The 13,937-nt window shown below is 36.7% G+C and overlaps 1 protein-coding gene across 1 annotated transcript; it reads right to left on the bottom strand.

Annotated features, from left to right (window-relative positions):
• Positions 1–1,810: 1,810 nt before the first annotated feature.
• Positions 1,811–13,843, bottom strand: RXYLT1 (ribitol xylosyltransferase 1). Its single transcript, XM_010173822.1, has 5 exons — positions 13,678–13,843; positions 12,564–12,666; positions 6,369–6,683; positions 4,109–4,279; positions 1,811–3,035 (listed from the first exon to the last, which is right to left on the bottom strand). Exons 1-5 carry the CDS (start codon positions 13,748–13,750, stop codon positions 2,618–2,620), a joined length of 1,080 nt encoding a protein of 359 aa, XP_010172124.1. The 5' UTR covers positions 13,751–13,843; the 3' UTR covers positions 1,811–2,617.
• Between the last annotated feature and the right edge of the window lie 94 nt (positions 13,844–13,937).

Here is a 13,937-nt window from a genome sequence, read left to right as displayed (position 1 = left end):
CTCCCACCTGGACATGTCATGCAGGGGATAAAAGACCTTTCTCACCAGTTGCTTAATTGCTACCCTTCTTTTAAACCAGTTTCCTCTACCACTGATAAGATCTCATATTTGATTTCTTGCACCTCTCACTGTCTTCCTTCCCTCAGTCTCATCCTTTTTTGGCAAGGTCCCTTTCATTGTCTTGCTTATCTCTGGATCCAAATAGGGCACAGAGTCGACTATTTTTCCAACGAGAAAAGACTAGTAAGTAAAACCAGGAGAACTACAATCTCTCTCACAAGTATTAAGGAAATAATTAAAATACTAGCAACCTGCCTAACGTGTTAGGAGCCCTCCCTTGACTTCAAGATGTTTCGCTCTCTTTGCTCCGTTACCACTGGAAACAGAATACAAGAAAAAACTTTTGTCACTAATTACTGTTGGACTGAAGCAGGTGAATTTGAAGTGTCAAGAACTGGTTAAATATAGATAAAATGCAAATTACTTCCCTTTGAACTCCAAGAGCAGGCAAGCAGCTGCGATGTAAAATTCTCCTAAAACTTTGGTATATGTCTTGGCCTCCGTTTAGATGTAACTGCCACGTGAGCTTGGAAATAAACTCACACCTTTACTTAGAAATGAACACATGAATAGCAACAAGTTCCCCCTACTGATGACCAAGTATCGCACTGAACTGCTTTTCAGACTTTGGCCTGCATACCATTGAAACTTTTAGGAGCTGCAGCCCCTTTTGTAAGAATCTAGGCTGACGAGTAAAGACTTCTCCGTCTTAGGTGTTTTTTCCAGTTCCTTGAAATGCTGCAGGAGTGCCGAGAGATCTACTGCCTACAGGTTGAAAAACACTGCTCTAGATCATTGCTCTGCAGTGTTGTAGCTTTTGTAGGAAAGAAGATTCTACTAGAGGAAATTCAGAGCAATGACGGTACATTATTGCAGATACTCAAGCTTCCTCTAACCCTCTAAGTGCCGTGTACTCTGGTGCAGATGGTTACCTCAGATCCTCAGATGGAAATTCACTGGAAATTCGGTATAACAAAGCCCACCTCTAAGCAGGGTTCACCAACTCAATGCTGAGCTGTGACAGCTGTACTTCCAGTCTCAGCTGAACAGTGTATGTTTGCATTGTATTGCAACAGCATGGTACTTCAGCTAAAATGGGTGGATGATAGTCACAGGAATTTCATGTTAGACATACAATTCAGATCATCTGGATTTAGATTATTTGTCTTCTCAGAGTATCTACTAAGCATTTGGAATGCAAGCTCCTAAAAATTCAAGTGTTCTGATATATTCCTTATTCCAGATCTAGAGCAGCCACAGTAAATATTATCCACTGTTAGCAAACTAAACTCCAGTGTTTTTAATAGGTTTTAGGTTTTTTGGTGGGGTTTTTGTTTCTGGGTTTTTTTGTTTGTTTGTTTGTTTGTTTTTACACATAAGGAATGTGAGAAAACAGAAAAAAAACCCACAGCAGGGCTCTGGTATGATACATATTCCAGAACTAGATAGTATCATTACACAAATGAATATTACTGAGCCGTGTAGCTGCACTGGCTTTTGAATTCCCGCATGAGAACGAACCCACACGGCACGCTGATAGTGAAGGCCAGAAATCTGGCTAACACGCTGCCTTGGGTACGCCAGCGCTGTCTGTGCGGTATCACCGCTCAGCTCAACACACGGCACAGCACGCGCTCGCTTCTGACGTACAAGAACAGTAACAGGTCCCTATGGTTCCATTTAACAAGAACCACTGAAACTGTTTAGATGTAGTATCTTCAACACGCAGTATTATGCTTCTGCCCTCTTTTGGAGTTGACAAGTTTCAGCAGATTTTGACAAGCAGAAAAGCTATAAGCAAATTCATGTCTAGGGCCTGGTGTTGAGAATGAGCAGCTGTAACTGCAGGTAATCAAAGCTCCCGCAGCAGAACCTCAGAAAGGTGTATCACAAGACTAACCGGAAATGAAAGAATGCAATTTTGATATCTGAAATTAAAGGGAAAATATATTGCTACAAAATATTTTTAAGAGAGTTCTCTATTTTTACCTCTAAATATACATTTTCATTCCACAGTGTTTAAATAGCTTTATGGCCAGTTTCTTGGAAATGAAATGCTGATCAAGTAAACAGTTCACATTTTTGAAACAAGCACTTGCCAGGATATATCTTAATGACTGTGCTAAACCTGGCAATTTTGCTATAATCATACTTTTCTTCTTTAGTCTACATAATAAATTACTCTGTACCACACAGCTTTCATTCTTCTCTTTTCTTCAAACACAACTGTTGCACTCATGTTTGATTTTAAAAAGTTCATGTGCTCAAAGATATTCTCCCCCCCAAAATTTATCAGGTCACACACACCAACATGTAGATTGTAAAAACAGTAATAAAATTGTCATCCTCACATGCTATCATCCTGCTAAGTCAACAATCTCTCTGAGAACTGTTAAGGATGGAGGGCCAAATGTAGCTCTTGGTCAGGCTAGTGCAGTTCTGTTGACTTCAAAAGGAATGCATCCACTCTGTGAGATTTTCTTTTGTATAAAAGCTTCCTTGGAAGGTTAACGGAAATTAAGCTTTCAGTCTATTCTAGATTTTCAAATGAGACAATTTATCCTTTATCACTGGGCAAAAATGAATTTTCCAAAGTATTAATGAACTTCTGTCTCATCCATGCTTTGAAGTTTCGATACCATTCTAGAAGCTTTTTTCTCCGTTGAATCTTTTCTTGCAAGCTCATTTTTTTCTCTTTCTCTAGAACAGCAGGAAGCTCTTTCCAGTTTTTAATAAAGATAAATGGAGCCCCCATGGTTTTTAATAATTGTAATGGAGCACCGTGGTACATTGATGAATTTCCACAATCACCCGGTGTCATTACGTCTTCTATAACAGGCAGAGATCCATATGAACACGCTTCATAAATTCTATAGCATTCTGTATTTATTCCCACTGGGCACAACGTCAAATCACTCTGCAGCAAGGCATCTTGAAAGCTTTTGAAACTTTCGTTTGTTTCTTGAGGCTGCCACCTAGGAAAGTAAAGGGGTTAAAAATTTACATTTTTCCCAGAGGCACTGCAACAGAGATATGGTTTAATTTCAAATATTTATAAAACTGAAAATGCTGTCAATGTAAGAATTTTATATTACATACACAATCAATGGGCTTTTACTTTTAGTCTTAATTCTTAAAAAGTCTTACAAAAATGTATTGAAAATGTCACTGTTAAAAATAGATTGTAATGCTTTTTAGATATGGTCCTTTTAGGAAATTATTAATACTTGGAAGAGTAAGAATTGAAACACCATTTTAAATCTTCTGCATGACTTGGATGACGTGTATGTCAATTTACTTCACAGCAGAGTTCAGAAACAGACATACAGGGAGACACTCCAAGGACTTTTTAATATATTTTTTTCCCCTCAAATACTTTAAATCAGTAGAGGTTTGCTCTCCAAAAGTTAGGATGTAAAGCAATCTGTTAACCTGAATCCATCTGCCTGAAGTGCCTCAGAACGTCTGTGAGATAAGAGTTTATGACACAGATACAATCTACCTCCTGAGATTCTTCATCAGGGTAGCTGAGGTCTTCCTAAGCACTGCTGTGCCTGCTATCACACACTTTACAGGTGCTGGTTGGCAAAATTAAGAAATACAATCAGAACCCTAATCCTGCTATTCAAAAGATCTGTTCTGCCTACTAGAAATAAAAAAGAGCCATGTGGTACAGATTAAATCTGGTCTCTTATACAGAACACAACAAAACACAGCTGTCTTTCTCTTCTAGTAAGACATTAATACACACAAGTTGCAAGATAAACATTTCTTCTCCCACCGTAATCAACTGTATAAAAGAAAAAAGACTGTCTTTATATGTAGTATACACAGGAGATTTTTCTATGTATTTATGCATATGTAAATACAGCAACAGCAAGGCCACTACATTATGAAGACCTATATAAAGACTCCTGGTAATGTTCTCACTTTTAATGATGACTGGTTACTTTTATTTTTACTATTATTTAACACTCTGGAAAGGATTGGTAATAATGAACTATGCAAAAAGGTCTGAATATTTTCACAAAGTAAATCAAAGTCTTACTGTTCTCTGGCTGCAATCCAGCAAAGTTTATCAAGCCCATCCTGCTTCAGAATTTCCATTAGGGTTTCCCTAGAAGAGTTCTTGTAAACTGTTCCTAAGAAATTACACAGATATGATCTTGGATCATGTAGCATTGACCAGCTGGGTTCTACAAGTGGAAAATTTCTGTAGCTGTAAAAACAATGTATACATTAGATAATGACATGTTTTATTTAAAAAAAAAAACATTTTACATCATTTCATCTTTACTGCAGCAAATTCTACGACTACAACCACCTATTTGTTGCCAATCCACACCTGTAACCACAGACAGACCCACAAGAAAACCAGTGCAAGTCCTGTCCCTTTGTCCTCACCACTCTCTGCAGAGACATTCCAGAGATACTGTGGGTGCATGTCCTTGAGAAACATGAAACTATCACACGTGCTTTTTCAAAACCAGCTGTTCTTGATGCAACCATGAGTTTTGACTGCAATGGCCAGCTTAATGGTAACTATGGAGTTACCCGTCTCAGCTACCTTAAACTCTGGGCATACTTACCAACTGAAAACACCACTGGTAACCTCTCAAAGGAAAATGTCACTGTGATCTGAATGGACTTAATCTAATCTTTTGGCTACCACCTGTCATACAAGCTATTTAACTTGTCTTTTTGGATTCCACAAAACCAATGCAAAGTCCTGGGATCCAATGTAAATTTTATGCCATCGTTTTATACATGCTTTCACCACATCAGGCATTTTTCTTTGTTTTTTTTTTTTTTCTTGACTGATTCCTTAAAATCTTACATCACTTATTTTGGCCACCATGACAGCTAGAGAAACACTGCTTCAGCTGAAGGGCTGGCACTAACTTTTTTCATTACATAAAGTTAGTATTTTTTCTGGAACAGATGAATGACTAAAAAGTTTCTGCTCCTTTGCATTCTCAAATTAGGACAGATATTGCTTCTAATGTTATTATTTTTGATGATCACTGTTTACTTCCCTGTTGTTTCTTTTTTTGTAAGAAAAACTATACACTGATCCCAATTCTTTACTGGTTTCAAAGGTAGTCCCTATTTCACAATGATTTCTTCACAGCTATTAATGGTTCTCTGAAGACATATTCACTTCCTTCACCTTCCCAAATTTTGATGGAACAGTCTTTTCCTAGTTCTTCTGTGTGATTAATATTAATTGCTTTCCGAACACCATTTTTTTCTTCATGCCAAATATTTCTGCAGGATTCTACATCTTTATTTTCCCTCTTTACTGGGAAAATCCGGCACATTTGCATACCTTTAGCCACAATTTTTACAACTGTTGGTTGTAAGGGCTGCAAAACCCCATTCTGATACCGCACCTATCTTTCAGCTCTGCACCTCAGTTTACTGTTGTAACAGCTGTTGCTTTCTGTTATCTGTCACCTTAATCTCAGCACCTCAAAACTCAGCTTCTTTTGCCTTAGGAACTTCCAATGCCACCAATTCTCTCACACTATCAGGATTCCAAATTTAATGTATTTCAATGATACTGTGAGAAAGTTCAATTTGGCAATTGGCTCAATAGAGATACTGAATTAAAATTCAACACAAGATATGAAAATAATTCTGTATTCTTTTCATCTTATATTACCATAATAAGTAGCTAAAACACCATTAACTCTGCTAATAAGGAGTAAGCTGGAAAAAACCCCAAACTTCTAACTGAACCAAAGCTTTATCTACCCCACATAAATAGTTTGAGCAGTAAATATAACAAAAACGTTTTGTGAGTAAGCAGTTAAGCCAGACTACATTACTGTGATACTGTAGTATACTAATTCCAAATGCGAGGCATACAATTTCCTTTTGAGAGCCACAAGATGGGTTAAAAAAAAAAGTACCACCAGCACCATTCCTAAACAAGTAGTAGTTGGAACCTAATTATCTAAATATCTTCTAAATTCCTATGTTATTGGTACATATTACCTAAGCAGTTATGACAAATCTCAAGAGCAAATCTACCAAATAAACAAACAGAAAACCCCACCGGACACAGGTTCATTTTTTTAAAAGCTGCCTAAATCCTAGAATTCTTTTCCTCTGCTATAATTTTTATTGCTAAGTGCAATGTCCAAAGATTCCAATGCTTGATTTAGAAAATCATTAATAGGATCATTCTCTACAATTTACTTATTATATTTTTTTTGGGTATCAGCAGTAACATTCAGATGTATTTTCCATACCCCATGCATAACAATTAAGTTTTAATTGTAATTTGAATCTATAGCACTTACGTAGCTACTCCTAAAGGCCACTGGAAAATATCTTCTTCATTTACCAATGCATAGTCATATGTAACAAAAAGCAGATTTACAAATCCTCCATGTCTTTTCAGGTATGGTTGAATCCATTCATTGTTGCACTGCTCATTTCCAAGCAGCACAACCGCCAGATGCTGTATTTTGTGAGTCTGAATTAACGTTTGTGCATAATGCAGCCACTGAGTGGCGTAAGTGATCTTTGCTTTTTCTCTTCCGTTCAGAACCAGCACAACATTTTCAGCTTCAACTGAGAAGTAGCCAGGAACTACAGAGGGACCAGTGATGAAACTGTGAAAACCAAAATACAAACGGTAAACACCATTAAGACAAATTATAGACCTTAATTCTCCTCTAAACATCCTTCCTACACCGTCTGTATTCCAGAGATTTTTGTTTTCTTCAATAAAGTAAGCGTAAAATACTGCAAAGTAACTGCAACTGTAACCATTTCTGTTGTTAATATCTACAGCTGTAACACAGGAATAAAGCTGCCTTCAGCTTTTTTCAGGAAAAAGAAAGACATTTAGGCTTAAACGAAAATAAGGTGTTTTGTCAATAAATCAGAACTACTACCATATTCAAACATCAAAATGTGGGTAAACCAATCAACTTTAAAAGAATGATGTGCTTTGATGTTCACTAAAGGTCAAACTTTTTATTAATTCCAGAAATAACCAATAAATACAGTATTAGAACAAGAGTGAGGTCTTACCAAAAATTTGTAAGAGTATGCTAAACCAGGTATCACTATGAGGGACAATTGGCTGGTCTGGCATACTACTTTTCTCTGTAATTTTGGCTAAATTAAGGTTAGAACAAAAAAAGACTGTGCCATCTGGTACTGAGTAGAATCTGTAACACACAAGAGGTAGGTATCTAAATATAAACATAAGTAGCTTGTGTGACCCAGGTCAAACTTGAGGCTTTGATACAAGCTAGTTAGCAGAAACATTTTAAGTAGAAAATTGCATTTCTAGATCTTGCAAAATGTATTTATTTAACAAAGGAATTTCAATCATGTAGCAAATTCATTTCATCACTGATAATTTACAAGTATCTGACAACAGCCATTTATGAAATGCAGCTAAGCAAACCAGTGTTTGCCAGTTCCTGCTCTTCAGTTAACTGCTGTGTTAACAGACTACTGACTGACCTCAAAGGATTAGTGATTACACAGCTTGGGAAAGAGGGGAGGGGAAAAAGCTATTTTTTTTTCTTTTCAGGGGTCAATAAAATGTTAAGTTTTCTAGGTCTTCTGCATTACTGCAGTTTTTCAGCTACCAGCTAAACTTAATTTAGAATGAGCATGAGTCTTAACTCATGAAGTGCTGAGATTGACAGCTAGTTTCAGTTCAAGTGTGCCTCATGAGGAAAAGAAAATTCACAGCAAAAGCTGTAAAAACTATTCCAGTGAGGATACCTTGAAGCAGACTGACCTTAGGCAAGCATGTTTTAAACCTGAGTTAAGCCAACATGCTGCTGGCTCAGTAGGAGTGGCATATTTTGAAGACAAGATTCATGAGACTCATGACTTGGAATCAAGACTCTTAATAGATGGAATGTAAGTCAGATCAAGATTTAAATCCAAAGTTTAACAGACAATGAGAAAATATCACTGGGAATTCATAAGAGAGAACACCTTGAGCATCCTAAAATAGTGAACAAGATATGTAATTGATCCCATTATCATCTTGTAAAGAGACCTGGGGAAAAAGGGTTTTCTCTATGGACACAGTGCTGTGAGGCTATCAACTTTACAGGAATAACAGGATGTACAGGTAGGGAAGCAATGACATGTGTGTAGGAAAATATGAAGTTTAACAGCATAAAACTACAGTGGGGAAAAAAGAAACACTATGGAAACACCATATTTGAATAATAAAAACACAGTGCTAAGGTTGTACTATTAACTCCCAGTCCAAACACAACAGAGACTGGGAAATGTAAGGGAGATTACAGAAGCTGCAAAATTAAGACAGTAGTACTAAGATTTTCACTACTCATGTGTAGGCTAGATCAATGCCTCACCAGGATGATATGTGGAGATTACATTTTTGGACTTAATAGATGACTTGCTTCCTATAAAGTCCTTGGTTTTTCCTTACTAGTCTTAAAACATGTACAAAAAGATGCTATTCCAGGCTGGGTCTTCCAGACCTAATTCCAAAGGTGTTAGTCAGACAGCTACTCTGTAATAGCAATGTGATTAAGTATAACACTGCAGCAGGAGAGAACACACCACATACATCCAGCATACAGATACTCAATATGTAACAAAGGAATTACTTAAAAATGAGACAATAAAGAAAAGCTCTGAAAGGAGCAGCCCAAATAACAAGAAGCTTGCAAGCAGCTTGTACAAAAACATTGTATAAGAAGCTCAGGTGTGCTGTGTGCCTCAATCCAAAAAGGAAACAACACAATCCCCCAAAAACCCATATGGCTTAATAGAAAAGTTAGGGAGGCTGTCAAAGGGCAAAGATCAGCACTGAAAACAATGAAAAGCTTGTCCAAACAAGGAGGACAGCAAAGCTTATAAAATCCTGGTGATGAAATGCAAACAGAAAATTAAGGATAAAAAGTACTTTGCAAAGTACTTTGTAAAAGGATGTTCTGGCTGATAGGTAAAGGTTCTTTAAATATATGAAAACCAAATTATATAAAATGTACCAAAAGGACAACTACAGAATTGGAGAGAACACCTCATGACAACAGTTTAAAAAGCATTTAAAAAGGGATGACAAAGCATAGCAGAGAAGATTCCCACACCTAACTCATTCTCTTAATCAAGAAATACAAGGTAAAACACCACAAGTATTGTATCGGATGGAGAATTTGGACCTGGATGGCATTCACTTGACAGTTCTTGAGGAAAGTAAATATGAAAATTGTAACACTGCTGGCAAAGGTGTGCAGTTGTCATTATGAAGTGACACTGTGCTTGATAAGGGGTCTGCCAGTGGCACTCCCATCTACAAAAACAACTTGAGAGGACACCGGAGCAAAGCAGTATGACTTCTCTCTCTGGAAATGTCTATACTAAATAGTAAGATCACTGGATCTTATCAAAAGGTATGATCACTGATCATATACATGGATAAACACTGCTGGAAATGAGTAATTCTGTCTCACTAATCTGATGGAGATCTATGAGTGTGTCAATAAGAATACAGATAAAGGGGATCCAGTAGACACAGTGTATTTGGATTTTCAAAAAGCTTCACCTAAGGCTATTAAGAAAACTAAATTGCCACAAGCTATCCTTGGCAGAAACCTTTGGCAAGTACAGAAATCTTTGCTGGTTAATATGCTCTCGTTCAGGCATCAATCACGATGGTTGCAATTTGCGTAATGAGGACAGGAGAATGGGACTGAAGAACTGATGAACAACCGGGGCTAACAAGGCCTGGGAGAAGGCAGATACTGAATGTTAAAACAGAGAGGGTGTGACTCTCGGTGGAACAGAAATTTAGGAATGCTTTTACTTAATGATTTACTTAAGAGATAAGAAATTTGGCGCTCCCTGCTCTACAACATCCTCCTAGATGACAGAAGGATGTGAACTGCTTCAGGCCAAGGAAAGTGCTAAACCCTGCTCTCCTACTTCTTGTGCCAACGTGTCGCTAAAATCCACAGCTATGCACAGTTCACTCTCTACCTGTGATTTTAAATAAATGTCCCCGCATTTCATGTAGAAGTTGATACTTGCAGTATTCTTTAGGCAACTTCTTTGGTAAAAACTTGAAGCCATCAAAAAATATTTATTAAATATGTGAATTCTCTGTCATAAATATATGAAATGGGCTTATTCATGCAACCGTGTTCAAGTGATATTTTGGCATTTTTGTGTCTTTAGATTTTATATTCTTTAAAAACATTAAAGAGAGCTTTATATTTTAACAATCATTAGACTTACCACAAAAAACTGCACAGCAGCATATATTCTCCAAATATGTCACCTCAGCTAGTTCCCTCTAGCCTCATCTAGTAATCAAATGGAGATAATTTTCCTCAGCCAGGCAATACAGAAGTCAACAATTCTAGAAAAATCTTATAACCAGTGAGAAGCCAGAATCATGTACTAATTCTTCCTCACAAAAAAATACAAAACATTTCCAATTTGAATAAAAGTAGAACTTAAGCTACTTAATTTCAGTACTTCATTTACTTAATTTACTTAATCATTAAAATAACAATTGTATTTACATATTTTACGTACTTTGCACAAGTTCCTATGAGCCTGTCAAAGTTTTACCTCTGTTATGTTGGTACCAAACTTAAACTTCACATTTTTATAGGATCTGGCATCCAAGCTGGTTAAAATAAAGACTCTATTATCCTTGGTTCCTCTAAACATATTAAGGACATATTTAAATGCTTTTATAGAAGTCTTTCTTTGAGAGATGCATACCCTGAGGAACGATGTGAGGTTATTATTCATCTGAAACAGGCACATCAGAGAGAAAATAACCATAATCAGTCAAGTGACACGACTCAGTAAGTGCAGCAAATTATTTTCATATTATAAACATGAAAAGCAAGGGCTTGAAAAAAGTCTTCATTGTCCATACCAAGAAGACAGTATCTGGTAGACTGCCATTGATTTCTATAGTTTCTGAGATTTTAATTCTGGAAACAAGTAAGTCTCTTCCCATCAAGAAAACACTACAGGCACTGCTCCCTGTTCAAGGGAAGTATTGTATCTTTTCTCCAAATCCGTGTAAGGAAAGCTCTATCACTCTGTCAAGGAGACTACCAAGATGCAGTAGCATCATTCACAGCTGATTCCCTAATCTTGTAGGACCAGGTTATATTTGCAGACAAGGAATACAGCTATTTTTTTTTTAAAGAGTATGTAATTTTGTCTATTTCCTCAGATGTAAGACAGCCTCCTTAATAATTGCTATGTTTAAATCAAGTTTACATGTGTCTTTCTAGAAAGCATTTTTTAATCACTTATGAATGCAATGTAGGCATTACCATAAAGACTCTATGGCCTGTACCACGTACACAGTCACATACATTGATAAACATTTCAAAGTGACAAAAAACTTTTATGAGCACTTAAAAAATCCCTTTCAATTAATAATCACACATTTACTTCAAACATCATATGCCAATTTCAAGTAGAAGACCCTGCCTTATTGTGTGCGCAAAAACCACCTTTCTGAAGCAACACTTTTTTCAGAAGTTAAACTCACTTAAGTGTGTCTTTTATGCTTTTAAAGAAAACTTTTTAAACAGATGGGTCCTGAAGCAAGTGACCAAATGTTGTAGAAGAGCTACTACTGCGGACTGTCAAACTGGCCAAATAGATGACATCATTCAGCTTTTACTCTTTCTTTACAGAAAGCCTTAAAAATAGTATTAAATGGGACCTTAGAAAGAAGTTATGTATCATTCACTAAACAATATAACATGTTTGACAACAGCTTTAAAATATGCATGATTGCAGAGCATAATCCATTTTTAAGGCAAATAATGCTTCAAGTGTCATCTTCCTTTACATACAAAATTTTGCTTTGCAAATCAAGTGGTTAACCAGATGCTAGGCCTCACAATTTGCTTTAGTTATAAATAGAAACAAATTATGGTTCTGACACAATCCTGCTTATGAATGAATGAGCGAAGTCCCTTTCCCCTGAATACGACAGAAACCAAATAACAGGAGGCATCTTCTTGCCTCACAAGCCCGAGCTTCTTTTAGTTACCTGCCAGCCCCAAGCCCCCCGTTCTTAGTCTTTTTTCAGGGCTCTATTTCCCTCCCTCCTGAGGTCTCCTGGCTGCCTTCCCTCTCAGCATTGGTAAGTCTTTTCACATTTCTTTCAACTGCACAAATCTTCATAAAGCAGCAGATAAAATTGTTCCCTAGTTTTCTATTTTTTAAATAGCAACAAGTTTGGGCTAGAATTTGCTGGTTTTATCAAGTATGTGTTTCCATTAACAAACCTAACCAATCCTTGTGATAAATTTGAATGAGAAGTTGCGTGCATATTCCTCAGTTATCAAAACATAACAGAATTAAAGTATTTGCAACTGATATTAAAATACCAGCAACTCTGAAACAGACAAAATAATGCACCTGTGCATCTTGCCATGTTCTTTAACTTTCAAATGGATCATTTGTTAAAGTTAACATAACTGAAGTCAACATCACGCAGCTATTACCTGAAATATGTTTTTCCTGCTTTTTGGCTTCCTTCTCTCCACTGTGCAGTCAGATCAGATGGTTGAAGGTGTTCTCCAAAAATATGTTCCCAAAGGTAAAGACCTACATAAATGAAGAAATGATGGAGAATTTGAATGCACAGATCTTGCCTACTCTACACACCCAGTAAATAAAGAAAAAGTATTTCTGGGAAATGAAAAAGTGTAACAACATAAGAACTTGGGGAAAAAAAAAAATCAGAGCTTCCTGTACAATATGATAACTGTTTCCCAAATTCCTTATGACTTGGAATTAGTTAAGATTAATTTTTCACACATCAAGGCATTTAAAAAGATTCTTTGGCTGTCAAAATACCAGTACATGAAGACACACCACACTACCACATACGTTAGCACCTCCTTTCAGTGCACCTACCACTTAAAAATGAGTAAATATTAATCAGCATTTTAACAGCAGGCATAATTCTCTTAAGCTTTTGTGAAACACATCACATTTTTGTGATAGAATGCATCACCATGGAATATACCAACTTATTCTATAATGCTACATTAAAGTTCAACTGAAGCTGGAAATCTTACATTTCCAAAAAAGCTAAAATAAGAACAGTGATATGTCTTCAGCAGTCCCTGAGCTTGGGAGGACCTTGGCCCCCATTTTATGTAGAGACTTGGTGCCTTCTACAACAGAAGAACTTCCAAGTCCATTACAGCAAATGCCACTGTGCAATGCTTTCTTTCACAAAGCATAAATCTGACAAAAAAAAAAAAAAAGAATTCTGTTATGGCCAAGTACGAGGCCTGTCCCTGTGCTGTACTGTAAGCTAGAATGGATTAAAACAGTAACTGTGTTTCTCTGCCCTTTGAACCATTTTCTTTGACAGATGTGAAAAACAGCTTTGAAAAGAACTGATACAAAGAAACTGGAGTCTAACCACCCTTATATTGGTATTGACATAATTTTGAGTAAAAGCCACCAATTCCTTAATGCTCTTCGTATACAGAGATCCATATTATTTAATCACGATACATAAATTTCAGTCATTAAAAAAAAGCAGAGGGAAGAGCTCTATCAGAAAGGTTAAGTGATGAACAGACATTGATTACATCTGCTTACCAATTGCTGCTTTGCCCCAGATCTGTACTCTAAGATTGGGTCGTTCTAGGTGAGATCTTGCATTTTTTATCATTTTAAGATTAGCTTCGTATCTCTGCTGAGAAGCAACCAGTTCGTTTTTCTCCTCCCCTTCCCACGGATTCCACTCTTCATTTCCCAGGGAAACATGATCTAAGAAACCCAAAAGTGTAATTTACATAAAAAGAACCGATTTACAAGTTTAGAAAACTGACGAATTTTCTTGAACTCAGACAACCCTC

The sequence above is a fragment of the Antrostomus carolinensis genome, unplaced genomic scaffold (genome assembly GCF_000700745.2).
Source record: "Antrostomus carolinensis isolate BGI_N321 unplaced genomic scaffold, ASM70074v2 scaffold53468, whole genome shotgun sequence".
In the NCBI taxonomy this organism is placed as follows: Eukaryota; Metazoa; Chordata; class Aves; order Caprimulgiformes; family Caprimulgidae; genus Antrostomus; species Antrostomus carolinensis.
Note: the sequence above shows the minus strand (reverse complement) of the source record. Positions and strands in the feature narration are given on the sequence as shown.

Excerpts from the sequence above, each read along its gene's own strand:
- RXYLT1 (XM_010173822.1), bottom strand. The coding sequence starts at position 13,750 with ATGATAAAAAATGCAAGATCTCACCTAGAACGACCCAATCTTAGAGTA. Across the intron at positions 12,667-13,677 it reads CTGGGGCAAAGCAGCAATTG|GTCTTTACCTTTGGGAACAT; the intron begins GTAAGCAGATGT and ends TCATTTATGTAG. Across the intron at positions 3,036-4,108 it reads TGGATTGCAGCCAGAGAACA|GTGGCAGCCTCAAGAAACAA; the intron begins GTAAGACTTTGA and ends TTACTTTCCTAG.